The sequence below is a fragment of the Notolabrus celidotus genome, chromosome 8 (genome assembly GCF_009762535.1).
Source record: "Notolabrus celidotus isolate fNotCel1 chromosome 8, fNotCel1.pri, whole genome shotgun sequence".
Lineage (NCBI taxonomy): Eukaryota > Metazoa > Chordata > Actinopteri > Labriformes > Labridae > Notolabrus > Notolabrus celidotus.
Window position 1 is genome coordinate 424,389 of NC_048279.1, and position 20,679 is coordinate 445,067.

The window sequence follows — 20,679 nt, forward strand, 5'->3', positions numbered from 1 at the left end:
ACACCTTAGCTTTCTTTATACTATATATTAACTTCATGTCAACAAGGTAAGTGTATTATTTTAAGTGTAAAGTTAATAGAGAACACGTTTTTTTTAAAAATAACATTTATTTCAAATATTATTCAGAATTCATAAAGTCTATTTATAAACTCTGACACTGACTCATCAATCTTTATTTGTATATTTCTAGATTTTATGGGGAGTCAGTGTAGAGAAGCTAACACTGGAGAGATGTGCTCTCTCTTCCTAGTTCTAGTCAATACTCGAGCTGCAGCGTTTTGAACTAGCTGAAGAACCTTTAGAGACTTATTGGGGCAGCCTGATAAGAGGGAGTAACAGTAATCTAACCTGGAGGTAACATTGATCACATGAAGAGTATGAGGTACAGGTGCTGTTGAGTTTATTGAACTCTGAAGCTCTGAGGATGGAGAAGCTTCACACCATGAGTTCTTTGGTAGTTCAGATGTTCTGTGGATCTGATTTGAACATTCCTGGAATAAAAAGACTCTAAATGTTATCTTCCATTGGTCTGAGATCACAACGTTATCGTGCAAAAATCAGACGTCAGCTCATTTTAAACCAGAGTCTGAAGAACGGGTCCTGAATCAAACCCACGATCACCGTACTGCACCACCTAGAACAACAAGGGGCGTATGCACGGCTGCTGTTTGAGGACTACAGCTCTGCATTCAACACCATCTCACCAAACAGACTGTCTCCAAGATGTCCGACCCGTGTGACAGCTCAACATCCACTTGTGGGTCCTGGAATTCTTAACAGACCAGTCACAATCAGTCAGGATGGGCCCACATCACTCCTCCACTCTGTCACTCAGCACAGGAGCCCACAAGGCTGCGTGCTGAGTCCGTTCCTCTACTCCCTGTACACTCATGACTGTTTTCCACTCACAACACCTATACCATGGTTTAGTTTGCAGATGACATGACTGTGGTGGGGCTGATAAGGTACAGAGCCCGACAGAGTGGTGCACAGACAATAGTCTGACTCTAAATATCAAAACAAAAAGAATCCTAATCTATTTTAGGAGGAAGCAGGATGTCCACACACCACAATACATCAACAGGGAGAGAGTGGAGAGGGTGTCCAGCTTCAAATTCCTGGACACACACATTTCAGAGGACCTTTCATGGTCAGCGAACACCTTGTCAAGAAGGCACAAAGCAGCTGTACTCTCTGAGAACGCTCAGGAAGGTGAACCTGTGGAGACAGCTCCTGGTGAAATTCTACCGCTGCTCCATTAAAGTGTTCTCGCACATGACATCCTGGTGTGGTGTGGTAGCAGCTCCGCAGTCAATAAAAAGTCCCAGCAGAGCATCATAAAGATCAGAACATCACAAACCAACAGCTGCATGCCCTGGATGACATCTTCACCTCCTGTTACCTTCAAAGAACACATGCCATCCTGAAGGACTCATCTCACTCAGCCCATCACCTGTTAGACCTGCTGCCCTCCAGAGAACACCACAGGTCCATCTAAACATGCACCACAAGATTTATGAACAGTTAAAAATCCAAAAGCCATCACCATACTGAACTGTGAACTGACTCACCCCCCTAAATAAAATACAGCAACAACGTGCAATAACTATGTGAATAACCATGAGCAATATGGACTCTCTTCACTTTGTTATCCATTCTAACTGTATACGTTAGCAATGAGTGTATGGTTTAATGATGGCATGTTGCGTGTGTGTGTGTGTGTGTGAATGTGTATTTATTTAGTACCTGTTTTTATATTTATGATTGAGCCCGGTCTTGAGTGCACCTTCATTTCATTGAATGTTTTGTACAATGACAATAAAGAATCTTGAATCTTGGTTATGTAGATCTAATATCTGAGGGTATATGTGTTTTTAAATCAAGCGGCAACCTCCGGTCTCAAATATGAAGACCATGATGAAGTGTTATAAACTGCAGTTCAGCAAGCGGCCACTTGAGGCTGCCTGCAGAAACACCAGAAACCACATACACACCCATTCAAAGAAGACGATCTTTACAGCAGAAATAAACATGTTTACAGCCTGGTTCAAAAAACAGCTTGGCTCTATGTAGCTGATTTCTCTATTGGCACACACTGTATGGGGGGTGAATTTTTTCTAACACGACGGTTCAAAAGATATTAAGATTACGAGTTTTGCCCAAATAAGGACATGACTGACTTGATTGACAGGTGAGAACCATAGACTGTAAATAAAAACTGACAGCGTTGCTCCGCCTCTTCCCGTTGTACGGTTCTGAAGCCAAAAAATCCCTCTCCTGGGCGCAGCCATTGTGCAGCCAGATCCTGTGAAGCCACTGTAACGAGCTCCGCCCTAGGGCGTACCGTCACAAGACGCTGTGTGTCCTTTGAAGTTTCCCTCTAAGGCGGCTGTGAATCAAAGGAAACCTGGAAGTAAAACCCGTTTTTTACACTCTAATAACTAACGAAAAAGAAACTTTTCAGGAAAAAGAGGCCTTGAACACATAACAGTCAAATACTAACTTCATATCACCACAGCATACGGATGGGAGAAACATTCATACGACGTGTATTTATTTTTTTAAGTTTGATTGAATGGGGGAGACAGATTTTTTGACCTATACTACAGCCAGCCACCAGGGGGCAGACGCTTTGCTGAAAGCTTCACCTCCAGCCAGGCGAGCTGAACACAGCTGTTGGCTAGGAGGCTCAAGCCCCGCCTCTTTACCTCACACTAAGGCTGTTTTCCAAAAGGCCTGCTACATACTACTTACTAATGTAGTAGGCAGTACATACTGCGTTTGAATTTAGTCTGTAGTCTGACTGTTCTGTTGGATCTGGTCTGCAGGATGCTGGCTAAGGCGTCGCTGGATTTCCGGTTTCGGAAATGGAAGTAAACAACGACCAAGCTGATAGATAAACTGCTTCTTTAACATCACTTATGATTTAAAAAGTTAGGAAGTGGTTTGTATGGAATTTAATAATTTTCACAGCACATAAAAACTGAGCGCCCACCGTCAAAAAAAGAAGAGAAGAGAAAAAGCGGAACGAGCGCTGTGCATTGTGGGAAACAGTACGTGAGGCAGACTGGTCCGATGCATACTGGGAAATTTTCCCGAATCAGTACGACATCCGGGGAGTTTTGGCACACTGCAGATTTTGCTCTTGTTCACATACTACATACTGAATTTAGACCACATCAGTACGTACTGCTAGTATGTGCAGAGGATACAGAGGACTGTATCAATACATCTATTGGCTGAGCTATTATGCTATGTTTATAATGTTTAATCATCCTTTAAGTAATGCCTGTGAGCACACCTGTTGTTGTTTACCAAAGGTCACTTCTACTCTCCCCCAGCCTGCACTCTGCTGGTGTCAGAAAACTGGAACATGAGCTGCTGACTTGAGCAAACACTGCTTGAAGTCCCTCTTTAGTTTGGAGAAGACCAGAAGATCCCAGTGCACACATCATGGATCACATACAGGTTAGCTGTGACATGGTGTGGTTTGTGATAATAGCTCTTATTTAACAGGCTCTCATGATCCTCTCGTTCAGTAGAGACACATCTTCCAGATGTATGATTGCAGGTGCAAACTGCTCCACACTGATGGTTACATCTGAAATGGCAGCATGTACAAACCCATGTCTTGTCAAAACCACATTAAAGGGGTGTGCAAGTGTAAATGTCCACTCTATCTAACATCTTCAACACTTTACTGTGCCCTCAGAAAGCCACTTTGTTTTTACATTCCATGCATTATGTACATTCACACATGTTCCTCCGCCTGCAGTGCACTGATCAGCTGTTTGGGTCTGTGGGTTTAGAAAGAGGTACAAATACAATAGACTGAGGGACTCTGACAGAGGCGATGACGTGCTGTTTACTGAGGACACAAGAGGACTCCTTCATGAACCCGAGCTTACAGAGGAAGAAGAGACTGTTTCTACAGCAGCACAGAACAAACTAGTAATGTACAGTGCTCAGCATAAATGAGTACACCCTCTTTGAAAAGTAAGATTTTAATACATTTCTCAATTAACACAAGAATAATTTCAAAAATGTTGGCAAAACTGAGTGTCATAGAACATTTGTTTAACTCATATCATGAACGTAAGGTTAATAATATAACTTGGATTACACAATCTTCAGTTTTACTCAAAATAATTGTAGCAAAAATGTATTTTGTATGACCTCCATGATTTTTAAGGACAGCACCAAGTCTTCTCGACAAGTTGCCGACATATTGTTTCATCACTCTTTTTCCATTCTTGGAGGATGACCTCTTTTAGTGCCTTGATGCCTGATGGAGAGTGATGCTCAACTTGTCTCTTCAGAATTCCCCACAAGTGTTCGATTGGGTTCAGACCAGGAGACGTACTCGGCCCCTGAACCACTTTCACCCTGTTCTTCTTCAGACATTCAGCTGTGGCCTTAGATGTGTGCTTGGGATCATTGTCATGTTGAAAAGGTGCACGACAGCCAAGGGCACGGAGTGATGGCAGCATCTTCTCTTTCAGCAAAGAGCAGTATATTTGTGAATTCATGATTCCATCAATGAAGTGAAGCTCCCCGACACCAGCAGCACTCATGCAACCCCACATGAGGACACTAACACCACCATGTTTTACTGTAGGCACTACGCATTTTTCCTTATACTCCTCACCTTTGTGACGCCAGACAGTTTTGAAGCCATCAGTTCCAAAAACATTAATTTTGGTCTCATCACTCCAGAGTACAGTGTCCCAGTTATCTTCACCTTTATCAGCGTGGGCCCTCGCAAATGCTAGGCGGGCTTTTTTGTGCATGGGCCTTAGGAGAGGCTTCCTTCGTGGGCGACACCCATGCAGGCCATTCCTCTGCAGTGTACGCCGTATTGTGTCTTGGGAAACGGTCACTCCAGTTTGACTTTCTACCTCTTCAGCCAACTGCAGTGAACCTGCATGGCGGTTTTCTTCAACCCTTCTCATCAGAAGACGCTCCTGTCTGGGTGTTAACTTCGGCCTGGATGTCTCTGAGGGACTGTTGCTATTCCATCCTTTTTAAATTTCTGGATGACTTTTGCTCCAGTATTCTGACTGATGAGTAAAGTTTTACTAATGTTCTTGTAGCCTTCACCTTTCTTGTGTAAAGAAATGATTTTATTTCTCAGGTCTTGTGAAAGTTCTCTTCCATGTGGAGCCATTACTGACAGCATGATATGGGAGGGGTTCTCTTTGTTAAGTAAAGCCCTTTTATAGTCAGGTGTCTGCTGATGCATGGTTAGACTCGCCTGTGGTTGAATTCTTGTCAATTTGAATTTTGAAGTCCAAGATTTAGCTTTGCTCCTAAGACTTTGATTGGGGTGTACTCATTTTGCAACATGGTCTTGGATGAATTTGTTAGAAAAATTACTTTTTTCTGTTCACAAATTAACAAATCTTGTTTGCAATCAATGGTCCACATGTGTGGGAGTATTTCATAGTATTGTATCCCAACAATCCTTCAAGGAAACTAAAGGTTTTCTAACAAATCTGTTAGGGGTGTACTCATTTATGCTGAGCACTGTATGTGTTTCTGTGTCTGCTGAGTGCTGCCATGAAGGCTCGGGTTGGAAGAAGGAGAAAAAGAGAGGTGTTATTGTGCAGAAAATAATTTGTATTGATTGGCGTTCTTGATGGTAAAAACTTAAAAATTGAAGCACAAGTGTTAATGGAATAAATTACTTATGTATTTGTATTCAAAATGAATATATTTCGGGTAAAATAGTTTATTTTTTCATCCAACCTCTTGTACCATGTAGAGGACATCCTGTCTTTTCTAAACAGCTGTGATCTCTGGAGCCTTGTTTTATGGGGAAAGAGAGGTGACTAGTTGTTAAATCTAAAATATGATGAAGTTAAAGGAATGAGTTTACATGTTCTGTAAAGAAAAGCCTTTAAAGTAACTTTCAGAGCAGTTTTAAATCCACATGGACAAAGTTTACTCCTGTAACAGTGTTTGTGTGATGTCCTCTTTAGTGGACCCTTGTTCTTCATATGTTCTCATGAAGCTGATGGTTTCATTTTTCATTGTTTTTATCTCTGTTTGTATGTTTCAGGATGTTGCCTTGTTTACATTTTATAAAGTGTCAGTAAGAGTCCCACTGAAGCATCAACTCAGATTAACTGTTAATAATACTAAAATAATTAAATATAAATGATACAAGAAAATAAACCTAAAATAAGTAAATACAAGTAAAACTTAAATAAATAAATATAAATAGTACTAGAAAATAAAACGAAAATAAATAAATATAAACACTAGAAAATAATCCTAAAATAAATACATATAAATGATACTAGAAAATAAATACATATGAATAGAACTAAAATAAATATTCGTTATGGTTGGAGTATGTAATGCAATGTAAGAAAGAAATGTATATTTCTACTTAAACTGTATTATTATATAAGTCTAATTTAATAAACGCCTCTTTCCCTATAAAGAGCCCTAAACTCCGTAAAGAGGTCTACTCATAGACTATAAGCTTCTACTGTGTGGTCCGGGTCCGAGGCCGAGGCTCTCCGCTGTGGACGGGCTTGGCCGTGATGACGTCACCACGCAGTACGCTCTGACCATAGGCCCTGACGACGCGCTGGATCCATCTGGCGGAGAGGCGGCGCGCGACGGGCTTGGCCGTGATGACGTCACCACGTAGTACGCTGTGACGCTCTGGATCCGTCTGGCGGAGAGGCGGCGCGCCGGAAACCTGCGGCACAGTGAGAACAGGCAGCGATCAAAACACAACTTCAGGGCCTAAATCCGCCTTCAGTCTTCAGACTTTCACCCAGAGCGCTGACAGGAGCACCCAGAGCGGGCTTTGACGGGAAAAGGACGTGCAGATACTGGTTAATGAGAGCGGAGTGAGCGCTTTGGCCTGGTCCACTAACGCAGGGCCCAGATAGCGCTAGCCGAGGAGCTAACTTTTCGGTTGCAAAAGCAAAACAAGGTAAGGGAGGAAACTTACTACATGAGCATATCAGTACTCTCCGATGGATGACCAATACCAGTACAGAGGTCTTACAAGGCTCTAGTGACCATAACACCACTGTTTACTGATTCAACTATGAGATTCATAGATATGTGTTTGTTAGCTAGCTTTTGGCTAACTACTGGTAGCTCAATAACTAGCCACTTAACGTCAGTGGGAGCTAATGCTAAGTTGGTTAGTTCCAGGTCATCTCAGGTAAAACGAAGGATTCAGAGTTCATTTGTTTAAAGAGTAATCACTGTGTGAAGTAACATTATTGTCCCGTGTGAGCTGCAGCAGCAGTGATGGAGTCTGATGAGAAGCTTTAAGTTGACTAACAGCAGCAGAGTCTACAGCTCAGGGAGTCCTGCAGACCTGCAGACCCGCTCAGAAAGTAAACACCAGCTAGTAGGGAGTTTATCAGAGCCTGATGCTCACTGTCATTACTCCTGTTCACTCCCATCACACTGTAATACCACAGCTGTATTTTATCCATCAATCAGACACGAGTCTGTTCATTGTTTTTATCTCTGTTCACGTGTTTCAGGACGTAGCCTTGTTTACGTTTTATAAAGTGTCAGTAAAAGTCCCGCTCAAGCATCAACTCAGATGAACTGTTAGTGTTTGTGGTAGTATGTATTAAAGTTACCAACTTTTCAGTGCTCCACAAGGGATTCAAATAAATACGTGTACATAATACTAGAAAGTAATAATGAAATAAATAAATATAGATAATGCTAGAAAATATTAGTAAAATAAATAAATATAAATAGTTCTAGTAAATAATAATGAAATAAATAATTTAGATAATGCTAAATACTAAAATAGATAAATATACATAATACTAAAAAATAGTAATAAAATAAATACATATAAATAAATAAATTTAAATAATACGAGAAAAGAATACTAAAACAAATAAATATAAATAATACTAGAAAATGATTCTAAAATGAAGATTTCGTTTTTGATGTGTGAATGTAATGTGAGCAAGAAACGTCTATTTTCTGTTTAGTAACTTTAAGTTTAGGTTAATAAACATCTCTTTCCCTATAGAGCCCTAAAGTGACCAGGTTAGGGTTTACCTCCACCTGAGAATAGTTTATCATATTTTTAGTACAGAAAGTGAATCAGACCATTCTGTGATTGTGTTACTTAAAGATTAAATTATTAAAGTGGGAATAAATGATTCCTGCTATCTTCTTCTTTATTTATAAGTGTCTGAGATCGCAGGATGCCTCCCTCCTGTACTGTTAAAGGATGTCAGTTAAACGTCCTCCCAAACCATCACTGGGGATCTCATCTTGAGGAAATCGTAAACTCATCAGATAAATGCATTTGTTGACATTGTGAGATGTATTGGGATTATTTCCCTGGTACACAGCAATACTAAAGCCCCTGTAAGGCGCTCTGTTTGAAGCAAGAATGATTTCACTTCTGGAAAACTGATTGTAGGATTTTTCCAATCTGATTTCAGCTTCTCCAGCGTGGATTTGTTCTGCTTCTATGTTGGTCCTGTAAAAGCTGTTTTAAAATGTGTCTAATTCACAATTTAATTCCTTCCACATCGGGCTCTAAGTCATTTTAATTCCCACATTATCCTCCTCTTTCCATTTCTCATCTTTGGCAGGCAGCTTCATACCTTTTAATGGTGTATAAATATAAAACTCAACTCAACTTTATTTATAGAGCACCTTTCATGCATAAAAACATGCAGCCCAAAGTGCTTCACATAATAACAGAGACAGAAAACAACAGCAATGGTAAAATGACAAAAGGCATGATTATAAATAAAATACTTAAAGATAAAATAAAATAAAAAAAACACAGTAAAATTAATAAAATAAGTAAAAGTGGAAAGAAAAGGTAAAAATAAGGTAGTATTAACAAGATCAGATGAACACAAGAAATAAACAGATAAAGAAATAATTGAATAAGATAAATAAATGTTAAAGCAATGGTCAAAATAATAATGTTATTTATAGATGTTGCATTAACAGTCTTTGTTTAATATTCTCACAGAGCATGTTGGAGTCAGGGTTTGTTATACCACATCCAGCTGTTTTTAGGTCACATAGTATTATCCTGAACCTTCAAAAATCTGGAACCATGTATAAAGTACGGTCACTGCCTCAGACCATGAGTTTACTTTAAACGCTAAGACATCAAACAGACCATAATAAAAAACTCTGTGAAGGAGGTAATGGTCATTTCTCTTCACCATGCTGTTTAGTTTTTTGTTAATGAAGAGGAACCTTCTCTGTTGTTTGCTGAAAGCAGAGGATGAAGTGTGAAGATGTTCTGATGATAAGATTGTTTCTTGTAACAGGAGGTTTCAGACTCAACACACTTTAAATGATGCTCTTCCCTCACAACAAACACCACAACATCACTGGGACTAAGTCATGAGGAGAGTTGGTGCCTTTGGGGCTTTCACATGACCCCCCCCCCCCCCCCCCCCCCCCCCCTCTGTTCACACACACACACACAAACACACACACACACACACACACACACACACACACACACACACACACACACTCACACACTCACTCATATCATTGAGAAATACTGAAACCTACCAGCTCTGATACTTTCTGTACTCTGACCACCCTGTGCTTTTATTTTGGTAGGAATGAGTGATGACCTCTGTGGTAGTGTCAGATGGAGGAGGGAACATAGTGGAATATGTCACCGTGGTGGAGGAGCCCCAGCAGGTAAGCCTTTCTACTCCAACACCACAAATACTCCAACATATCCAGTCTGTCTCTGAGGCACGGCTCAGAGACAGGTATGAGGAAGGTTCTGGTACCTCTTCCCAACAAATGTTCTCCTCAGACTCTTTCCAAACAGAGCAGGTCTAGACTGTACTCTATGTTCTATTATTAACAAAGACCCAACATCAAGACCGGATCAGATCCAGTCCCATCTTACAGACAGGACTCAGTCTGATCTCATCTTAATCCACCATGAGCAGAGCACTTTGCAGCATTTAGCAAGTTACAGTGGCAAGGACAAACTTCCTTTAACAGGCAGAAACCTCCAGCAGGACCAGACTCATGTTAGACACACATCTGCTGAGACCGAGTTGGAGAGCGGGATAGAGGGAGATGAAGAGAGAGAGAGAGAGGATAGTGGTGAGATGGATATTAGTTGTTGTATTAGCTGGAGTCTGGCACGTCCACAGCAGGAGAACGCCTATGGCAGCTCAGAGGGAACCTATATATGCAGGTAGAACAGTCTGTATAGCACACGCAGGTTACTGCTACCTTGAATGCATCAGTCAGGATCAATTCAACAATCTTCTCAGACCTGACGAAGATGGACTCTCAGCTGTTCGCTAATCTGAAAATCTGCATCATGATGTTGATATTTCAGCACACTGAGGACTAGTTCATTACAAGTTAATCACAGAGAGAGTGAAGCCTCTGGACTCAGACTCTGTGCTGAACCAAAGCCTGCTAACAGGTGTGACTCCAGGGGGGTGTGAAGGAGCAAATATGAATGTTGCACAGAAAAGGAAGTCTTGGCTGAAGTTCATTCAACGCTGCATCAGAACTACTGAGGAGTTGTCTTCTGTTCCCAGAGGCATGAAGCACAGTGAGACGATGATAGATGATGGTTGCAGATCGTCTCTGTTCACTCAGGCTCTTCGCTCCTGGCCCTGAGTGACTCATGAAAGGGGGTTGTGTCATTTGTCGCTTCTTCTTCCACATTGAACGTCTCGTTCACCAGCTTTGTTCTTTCATCACCTCGTATCATAAACTTCAGAGCTCTGGTGAGGCGGTGTCTGACACGTAGAGTCAAAACAGAAGGACATACGGTGGATCAGAAAGCTCCAAGGCACTGCAAAGATCTGCATCCTCTATCTCGGAGGGGTGCTGGACTGGTCATCCAGAGCAGTGAATCCAACCGTCTCAGTAGTCGTTCTGTCAGTTAGCTCTCTCCAGGATCGCTATCCTTTTTTTTAAAGTCCAGAGTTCAATCCTTTCATTGTGTCAGTGAGCGCCTGTGTTTAAGTTTTAGATGTGGCACAACCGGTGGGTGTTGACGGACGAAAGAGCACGGAGCTGGACCGCAGCGGATCAGAGACGGACCGGACACAGATCTAGTTGAAGTCCTGTGTTAATTGAGCTTTTGTTTGCGACAGTCTGTGTAAATGATGGGCTCAAAATGCAGATCCCCGATCAGGTGGAAATAGGGGTGCAACGGATCAAAAAACTCACAGTTTGGATCGTATCACTGTTTGGAGTCACGGATCGGATCATTTTTTGGATCAGTAAAAAAACAAAAAACAAGACACATATAACTTTGTCCCTCTATTTATTTTGTAAAACACTTGTAAACTTTTGCCCATTAAATAAAAACAGCAGTCAACTCAAAATGTACTGCATGTGCAAAGCACCCTGTCTGTGGGCCAGTCCTGCCTCATTCACTGCATTTCATGGCATGGCAAGTGAAGGAGCAGAGGAACTTCAAAAGTTTCACTCCATTCTTCTTTCATTTGCTGATTTTCACCGTCCACTTTTCTTTGAGCTGCAAACTGTGAACACACCGTTTTATTCTAGGGTCCTACAGCTGGCAAAGTGCCAACATGTGAACTGCTCCAGAAACCAAAGTGAACTTTAAAAACTGCAATTGCAGCAGTGGACTCTAAGTGCTCCAGTAACAGCCTGCCTGCGTATCGTTGGCATGGAGACAAGTCCCGGTAAACACGCGGTGACCCGACCAAAACACAGAGTGAAAGAATAACAGTTCGGGGGCCACAAAGAGGCGGCCCGCCTATTGAGGGCCTCTGGTCTAGTGCGTGCGCGACGGAATTTCATAACGTGGCTCAAGCACATTCAGCATTCACTGTATTTCACAGGGAAACCAAAATGCTCCCATACATGTGACTTACAAGATGCAGGAGGGTTTTCAAGTTCCTCTGCTCCTTCACTTGCCATGTGAACAACTTTTGTTTTTTCATCAACCAATCCGCGGACCACGTCTGTGCCGAACCGCGGAGAGGCATCCGTACGGATGACTGTAAACTCAACACGTACCTGCAGTACTCTCTGATCCTGTCTTTTATTTTCTTCAGTATGAACATGATTTAAAATCTCACTTTTTTAAATCATGCAGTGTGAGCAGCAGCTGGCTGAAGAAGAGGAGGAGGAGGAAGAGGTGGTGCAGCAGGAGATTGAGGCGGTGGTGGTGGAGGGAGGAGAGGAGGTGGAGGGAGAGGTAGAGGAGGAGGAGGAGGAAGGCGTGGTGCTGCAGGAGGAGGGATGTCCAGCGGTCATCGTGGAGGAGGTGCCCAGCGCTCAGGTGGAGGAGTGCTACTCCGCTCAGGTCCTGGTCTACGACGATGAGACGTACCTGATGCAGGACGTGGCCGAGGAGCAGGAGGTGGTGACGGAGGTGGCTGAGACAGGTGAGTCCTCCCCGTGTTAGATGTGACTGAAGGAATGTTATTATGGGATCCAGGTCAACTTCATAACAGGAAGTACAGGGCTTTAAGACATGCTGCGTGGTCGGTGTTTCTCCTCTGGCTCAACCTGTCTGAACATCATCAGAGTTACAGGTTAGAGTTAGTTAACAGAAGGGCTTAGCATGGTGGGACCTTTGATATACACACACACACACACACACACACACACACACACACACACACACACATGATCGTAGTCTAGTCATTGATTATTGAAGTGATTATTCAACTCATCAGATAAAAAAGTAGTTCATGGTTCTAATGTAGACACCAGCTTAATGTAAAGCCTGGTTTATACTTCTGCTTCCTGCTTCCTATGCAGCAGTGGTCGACACAGACGTGAGCATCACAGACTTGTGCGCCGCAATACTCAGCTGAAACACTAGAGGGCAGTGTGGTCTCCCTGTCAGGTCACCTGCTTCCTGCCCCACTATGATCTCTGTTTACTTCTCCACAGAGATTCAGAGCGTGTTATGTAAATCTACAGCTGATACACGTTCAATCAATCTTTATTTGTATAGCACCAAATCACAACAAACATTATCTCAAGACTCTTTTACAGACAGAGCAGGTCTAGACCACTCTATGTCAAATTATGAACAGAGACCCAACACCAAGACAGGATAAGACTCAATCTGACCCCACTAGGGGTGGGAATTGAAAACTGGATTCGACTTAGAACCGGTTCCAATCGATCAATTCCATGGGAATTGTACACCTCAAATGTTATCGATTCTTCTTAACGATTCATTTCCCAGCACGTCACGGTACGTTGCATTACGTCACACACTCTGCAACGCAGAAATCCTTCAACCACAAGGAAACATGGAGAGGAAAAGCGTTTTTCCTCTCCAAATTCAAAGTATTTCCTCCAGGCTTGAGTGTCTGGACTCATGCAGCCGAAAATGAGGCAGTGGACCGCAATGCCCCCGGAGGAAAAGCGTTTTTCCTCTTCAAATTCAAAGTCTTTTCATCCAGGGTCCAACCTATTGTTCAGCATGTTCAAGTTGTTCATGTTCAGTGTTGTGCAGACATAATTTGGGGAAATATAAAGTGGTTCCTTTTGGCGTGGAACACTTTGTAGAACTACTTTTATTCCCCTCGAAATTTATTTACCACGAAAAAAATCCTAAGGAATCGTTTGGAGAATTGATAAGGGATTGGATTGATAAGCAGAATCCACAATGGCATTGACATTGATAAAATCTTATCAATTCCCACCCCTATACCCCATCTTAATCCACCATGAACATTGCACCTCACAGTATTTAGCTAGTTACAGCAGAGAGGACAAACTTCCTTTAACAGGCAGAAACCTCGAGCAGGACCAGACTCATGTTAGACACACATCTGCCTCGACCGAGTTGGGTCTGGAAAGAGGGATAGAGGGGAGTAAGAGAGAGAGGGAGCGGGGATAGTGATGAGACGAGTAGTAGTAGCTGTTGCCGCTGGAGTCCAGCACGTCCATATCAGCTGGAGTCTGGAACGTCCACAACAGGAGGACGTCTACGGCAGCTCAGAGGAACCTACGAGACAAGGGAGCTCAGGGACTCCAGAAAGGTCTATGGTTAGTAACTTTAATGGGACAGGGAGAGTTAAAGGAAGTGATGAGGGGTACATGATGTACATCCTGGCACAGCCTGAAAACGTGCAGGGATCTCACCTACAGATCATCGACAAAGACCAAAGACTGTGCACGTGTCCCTCCTCTGAATGAAGGACTCAAAAGATGAGAGAAGATAGGAAAAAGAAACGTACAAATAGTAGATGAGAACGAAGGAAGAGCTGCTGCATCTGAACACTTTATTGATCCAACTCATTAAAAAGAATCTCTCTCCAATCTCTCTCTCTCTCTCTTTCTCTTTCTTTCTCTTTCACTTTCTTTCTTTCTTTCTTTCTTTCTTCCTTTCTTTCTTTCTTTCGCTATCTCTTTCTTTCTTACTTTCTTTCTTTCCTTCCTTCCTTCCTCTCTCTCTCTCTCTTTCTCTCTCTCTCTCTCTCTCTTTCTCTCTTTCTTTCTCTCTCTCTCAAATTCAAATTCAAATTTGCTTTATTGGCATGAACAACGAGATATTATTGCCAAAGCACATAAATTCATACAGTACATTATATATATTCACAACACATTACACTCACCATATATACATTAATCACACACCATATTCATTCCATATTATATTCATCACATACATATCAACCATATATTACATATTTTATATGTATTAATGAACGATGGTGTCACCTATACAGCATATCTCAATGTCCTCACCCGATTCGGCGCGCTCACAAAACCTCCACCCAAAATCAAACCCCATGGGATGGTGCGTCCCTCAGGCTGTGACAGGCAGACACATATTTAGCAGCCAGAGGAGCTGCTGACCCTTCCCCCAGGAGAACTGACAGTTTCTCTTCTGGGGTTAATGTTGGGAAGTTTGGTACCATGTTAGTAATGTCCCTGTAGTGGGACACTCTCTCTCTCTCTCTCTCTCTCTCTCTCTCTCTCTCTCTCTCTCTCTCTCTCTCTCTCTCTCTCTCTCTCTCTCTCTCTCTCTCTCTCTCTCTCTCTCTCTCTCTCTCTCTCTCTCTCGTGCTGTTTATGTTTAACAGCAGTACACTGCCCCCTGCTGGCTGGAAACATGTCTAACATATTTAACCAGATTCAGGAACAGGAAGGGAGGAAGGGACGGGCGGCCCCAAACAAGGAAGAGAGCATTTGAAAACAGCAGCGGTTGCGTTGTTGTTTGGTTGTTGTTTGGTTGTTGTTTGGTTGTTGTTTGGTTGTTGTTTGGTTGTTGCATGTGTTTGTGTTCTCTGTCCTCAGTGATTTCTGCAGAGCACTGTGCACTGACCTCCTCTTCCTCTCTGCTCTCCTCTTCAGTGGAGATGACCACTCATGACATGGTGTGTTTTGACAAGACGTTTGAGGCAGCTGAAGCTCTCCTGCACATGGAGTCTCCTGGAGGTCTGCACAATGATCGCAACACAGGTAAACACACCTGCAGCACACCTGCTCTGTGTGAGACACGTAGTGAGTCGCACACACACACACAGGAGTGTGTGTGAGAGAGACACAGCAGGATCACTGGACGTCATTAAGTAGTGCATTCATTTTCACAGAAGTCTTTAATTCTTCTTAAGTTCAGGTCTCCAGATGTTTGATATGCAGTGACGTGCTAACGCTTCATAAATAAAGTAACCGGCAGCAGCAGCAGCAGCAGCAGCGTACATGAACTGCTGTGCTTTGTGAAGTCAAAGTGTTTGTAATGTGAGGTTTGATGAGAACATGTGAGGGCTGTTTCTGCTTAAAGAGCATCTTTAACAGTACTGCTGGATCCTGTCTCTCAGTAACCGTCTCTTCCTGTCAGTCAGAACAAACAGTTTCAGATGACAAAGTCATGTGTTCTAACCTCAGAGGTCACACACAAACACACACTCCCGCAGCCCCCTCATTAGAGCTGAGATCCAGCCGGCCAGGCAGAGTGAATGATCTGTTGTGTGTGCTTTCAGTGGAGGATGTGATGATGGAGACGGTGGTGGAGGTGTCAACAGAGTGCGGACCCATCGAGGAAGAGTCCTTCCCCATCCCTCCTGAGTGTGAGCCTACGGCCAAGAAGAAGAGAGGAGGTGAGCGTCCCAGACCACAGAGGTCCTCCTGCCTGAGGTCCTGGAGTGATGTGTTGTCTGGAGATGTGTACTTGTTGTTGTTGTCATCATATTGTGATGGTGAGTTTGACGTGGTGGAAGCCGTGAAGATGACCTGGGACACTTATTTGTTCAGTGACGGATCATTCTGAATAAATGCTCCGTGGAGGCCACAGCTGGCCCACAGTGCACCTCTCTCTGTCCTGTGAGAGATTAGCATACATTGCTATATATCATAAGAGCCTGATATAGAGCACCCACATCACCCATACTACAAATCCCAGAATGCACTGCACCAGTCATGACCTGTACCTGCTTCAAGACTCCTTTTATCTTTTTTATGTTCACATGAAAAGGTCTTTTAGCCCCCAGAACTACTTTCCCCTGAACTAAAAGGTTCCTGTTCCCCCATTGTTGTCTGCGTTTCGACCGCGGGCTGAAGTCCCGGGTAGATTGTGTAAATCAGGCCAGTGACATATGGAGAAAAAAAAGTAAATGCACTACACCACCAGACAGGCAGTAAGACAAAGAGGAATGCCATTCATCACAGATGACACCATAGAAGCAGACGGACAGTCAGGTATCATTATGAGCAACACAACAGTTAGCCTGTTAGCATGAAGAGACTCAGCTGGTCTGTTTTAGATGGTGCTATATTTCATCACAGATGGATTCACTGAATCAACACGTGAGAGGAGATAAGCGCGAGTAGCAAAGACGTTTCAACACGGCTTTAAAATCCTTTTGAACTCAAAAAGCCGTGATCGCAGAGATCGACCGGTGTTCTGGTTTAAACAGCGACCTGCAACACTGTTGCGTTCAGCTGAAGGTCTCCAGTTTACAGGGTCATTTTTAAAACCGTAACACTGGGAGAGACGCATTCGCGGTGGGCTGAGAGAAGACTACAGGGGCTTTTCATATGGGAGATAATCTAACCCTGAACTAAATTTAGACCCTGGTTCCATCTGTCCAAACGCACATAGTTCAGGGGTAAAGTTCCTCCGGTCGAAAAAAAACGCCTATAGATGCTCCTCCACCGTCCTGTTCCCAACTCAGCATTTCACTGGTAGCCTGAGCACACTTGAGTTCCTGACTCTGGAGCTCCTAAATGTAAATTAAAGTGGCCAGTAATCAGATGTTTACAGTCCTCTTCCAAACAGACTCAAACTGAGTGGGACTGATATGAGCTCGGGCAGAGGAGGACTCTACTTGTGCCCTGAAACATCAACTTCATGTGAAGGCTGCTGACGTCAGCGCACATTCAGAGGGAACGCCTGTGTGGACAGCTTTATCCGTGACTGATGATGACACTCACACGTCTCACTACTGCCCGGCTTCATGACATCACGAGAGTCCCCAAAGCTCAGAGCCCAAACAAACCACATGAACGAACTCAGAGCAGAGGGCTCATAGACATGTGATCACATGATAGAGTGTGTTTGGTTGAATGATCTGCCTGACTTCACTCCATCACATTTAAAATACTCTTATTTGGACTCACTGTGTTGTTCATTAAACAACAGACTTGTCTTTTCATTTAAAAAGAGTAACAGCTCTGAAAGACTGCAGAGTCTCATCTTCTACAAACTGCTCTCACTTTATTGAACGGGTTCTGTTTGTGTGTTTTCATTGGTTCCTTCAGTGTGTTCACTCTCTGGGGTCATGAGCTGTTTGGACATCAGTAGATATACACAGTCTCATCATCAGAGCAGATGTTTCCTCTCAGAGAGCAGGACTCTAAACTCTTCTGTCTCTGTGTGTGCTCTGTGCAGGGGGACGCAAACCAAAAACCCACCAGCCTGCTTCCAACGGATCCTTCGACCTGGGCATCAAGAAGAGACAGAGGGAGGGCAAAGGTTTGTCACAGACATGTGTTTGAAGAGTTGTCCTGCAGAGCGGTGAACCACGAGGCACCCTGAACAGGAACATAAAGACAGTTCTCCTCACTCTAGGTCCTCGTCCTGAAGAGGAAACATAATCCTGGTCTTTAGTTTGAAGACTGAGAAGGTGCTGAATGAGATCTCTGATGTGTTGGTCCTGTTAGCCACACCATCACTGTGTTTATACCTCTTTATTATACACATGTAAATGATGATAAACTCAGGGTTTATCTATACCTTTAGAAGGATGAAGTTTTCAACTGACACAGCACCAACTGGATCCTCCACCAGTCTGGATCCTCGGTCTGGGCGACCTGTTTCAGATATTCTTTGTTTAAGTAGAATAAAAGAGGTTTGACTCACAGAACCTGAACCTAATGCTGTCTGTCGTTAAGGTAACACCACCTACCTGTGGGAGTTCCTGCTGGAGCTGCTGCAGGACAAGAACACCTGCCCGAGGTACATCAAGTGGATGCAGAGAGAAAAGGGCATCTTCAAGCTGGTGGACTCCAAGGCCGTGTCCAAACTGTGGGGCAAACACAAGAACAAGCCCGACATGAACTACGAGACCATGGGCCGAGCCTTGAGGTCAGCCTGCTCTACACACACGCACACGCACACACGTACATGCACATGAACACACACTCTCAAACACACTACCAATCCTGAACCATTTCAGGTTGTTACATATAATAAGTCATCTAATGTTTCTCTCTGTGTGTGTGTGTGTGTGTGTGTGTGTTGTGTGTGTGTGTGTGTGTGTGTGTGTGTGTGTGTGTGTGTGTGTGTGTGTGTGTGTGTGTGTGTGTGTGTGTGTGTGTGTGTGTGTGTGTAGGTATTACTACCAGCGGGGCATCCTGGCCAAAGTGGAGGGTCAGCGTCTGGCCTACCAGTTCAAAGACATGCCCAAGAACATCCGGGTGATCGAGGACGAGGAGGACGGAGAGGAGGTGGAGGACAGCGAGTGTGTGGTCTCCACCCAGCACCTCCTTCACCAGCAGGCTCCCATGGGCCTGAGCACCCACTCCCCCGCCGCCACCCAGCCCCAGCAGACCTACGTCACCGTCATCCCCAGCAGCGCCACCAGGTCTGTCTATCTCCGGTCTTCACTTCCTGTTCCTTTACATAATCCACGTTTCAAAGTGTTCCCTGTAGACTGTGTGTGCTCAGTGTCTCTGTCTCCCTCAGGTCCATCAGAGCCATGCCCCTGGTCATGACCAACTCCCTGGGTCAGGTGACGTTAAACTCCTCCCCCATCCTCACCACCGCTACAGGAGTCCCAGTTACAGTAGCCAACGCCTCAGCCGGTGCACCGCCCAAACTGGTGATCCAGGCGCTGCCCGCCATGCTTCCTGCAGGCTCCAAAGCGGGCGAGAAGATCACCATCATCACCATCCCCGCAAACCAGCTGGCCACCCTCATGCAGGCCAACCCGTCGGGCCAGATTGCGCAGCTCATCCAGGCCAAACCCGTCACCACCACGATATCACAGGTCGCCACCAAACCGGGCGCCGCCCCCACAATCCAGCTGACCACCGGCCGGCCGCAGCTCATCCTAGCTAAACCGGCAGCAGTGGCCCAGTCACTTCCACAACTCTCGGTCCAGATCAGCCAGCCTCCCACAACCCCAACAAAAACTCCCACCCAGACCCCCAATCCAGAGGTAGCACAATCAGGAGCGGCACCTGAAGCTCCGCCCCCTTTCAGCCCCAAAGCAACATCAGCAGACACTGCATCGTCTTGAGAGCTCCGCTCTGAGGACAAGGACGGGGGGCAGGAAATGAGTGTGGACACTGCTGAGGAAGTGCGGGACACATCCAAACCCCCCCTTCCTGCCACCGGGCGCTCTGATTGGCTCAGACTGTGCTCAGAGGCGTGCTCCCTCCCACACAGGATTAAAGGGACTGTTGTAGAAACACACACACACACACACACACACACACACACACACACACACACACACACACAGGTGGGTCGGGCTCGGAGGACGTGAGCAGCCTTAGTTGTAAATGAACAGAGTCTTTTTGTAATCAGATGTAATATAAGAAGCCCACAGACTTTGTTGAAATGTGTAAAGAAGCATTTTTGATACTCTGCGTGTGTTCCAGTCCGGACCTTGTTCCCCAGCCTCTCTTTGTTTTGGTCTCAGTCCACGGTCTGTCTGCAGACTCTGTCCCTCCACAGCACTGTCTCGCCCTCCACCATCTGTCTGTCTTTTTTTACCGTTCACATAAAGGGAGTGGAAGGACGTCTGCATGGACAGAGCTGAACTAAACTGTGTGCTCCTTGTCTGAAGTATAATATACTATTTTTTCTTGTTACTATCCATGTAATGAAGTAGATTTTACTGAAATATGTATTATAAAAAAACTACAAATGTGACAGCCCTGTGTGTTTCCTTCAGCTCTGAGACTCAGTTAGTGTTTGATGCAGGTATAGGTCCTGCCACAGGAGGGTGCTGTGTACCTGCTCATGTTCACTGGATGTGATTTCTGTTTCTATTCTAGTCAATGTGTTAACTTCCACTGGATCCACTTGGTTGCGTTCCGGCTGCGTCTCTGATCCGGCAGGTCGGAGTCCTCCGGATCAGATACACAAGACTTCTATTTTTGCTGGATGCTGGAGCACGACGCATCAATCTCAACAGAGCAGATGGAGCGGGACAGGAAGTCAGGTTTCACCAAAACAAAATGAAAACATCCGGTTAATTT

At 44.3% G+C, this 20,679-nt stretch overlaps 1 protein-coding gene across 2 annotated transcripts; it reads left to right on the plus strand.

The window, feature by feature from the left end:
• The first annotated feature begins 6,638 nt into the window (after positions 1–6,638).
• Positions 6,639–20,350, plus strand: elf2a (E74-like factor 2a (ets domain transcription factor)). Of its 2 annotated transcripts, none has more exons than XM_034690252.1 (9): positions 6,639–6,952; positions 9,607–9,690; positions 12,098–12,389; positions 15,268–15,432; positions 15,954–16,070; positions 17,861–17,944; positions 18,364–18,556; positions 18,804–19,055; positions 19,157–20,350. In XM_034690252.1, the coding sequence occupies exons 2-9, from the start codon at positions 9,616–9,618 to the stop codon at positions 19,710–19,712; spliced, it is 1,734 nt and encodes a 577-aa protein (XP_034546143.1). In that variant the 5' UTR covers positions 6,639–6,952; positions 9,607–9,615; the 3' UTR covers positions 19,713–20,350. The 2 variants fall into 2 exon arrangements, with proteins under 2 accessions (XP_034546143.1, XP_034546144.1); XM_034690253.1 differs by having other exon boundaries at positions 6,678–6,952; positions 15,325–15,432; positions 19,157–20,349.
• The last annotated feature ends 329 nt before the right edge of the window (positions 20,351–20,679 follow it).

Excerpts from the sequence above, each read along its gene's own strand:
- elf2a (XM_034690252.1), top strand. The coding sequence starts at position 9,616 with ATGACCTCTGTGGTAGTGTCAGATGGAGGAGGGAACATAGTGGAATAT. Across the intron at positions 9,691-12,097 it reads TGGTGGAGGAGCCCCAGCAG|TGTGAGCAGCAGCTGGCTGA; the intron begins GTAAGCCTTTCT and ends TAAATCATGCAG. Across the intron at positions 12,390-15,267 it reads GACGGAGGTGGCTGAGACAG|TGATTTCTGCAGAGCACTGT; the intron begins GTGAGTCCTCCC and ends CTCTGTCCTCAG.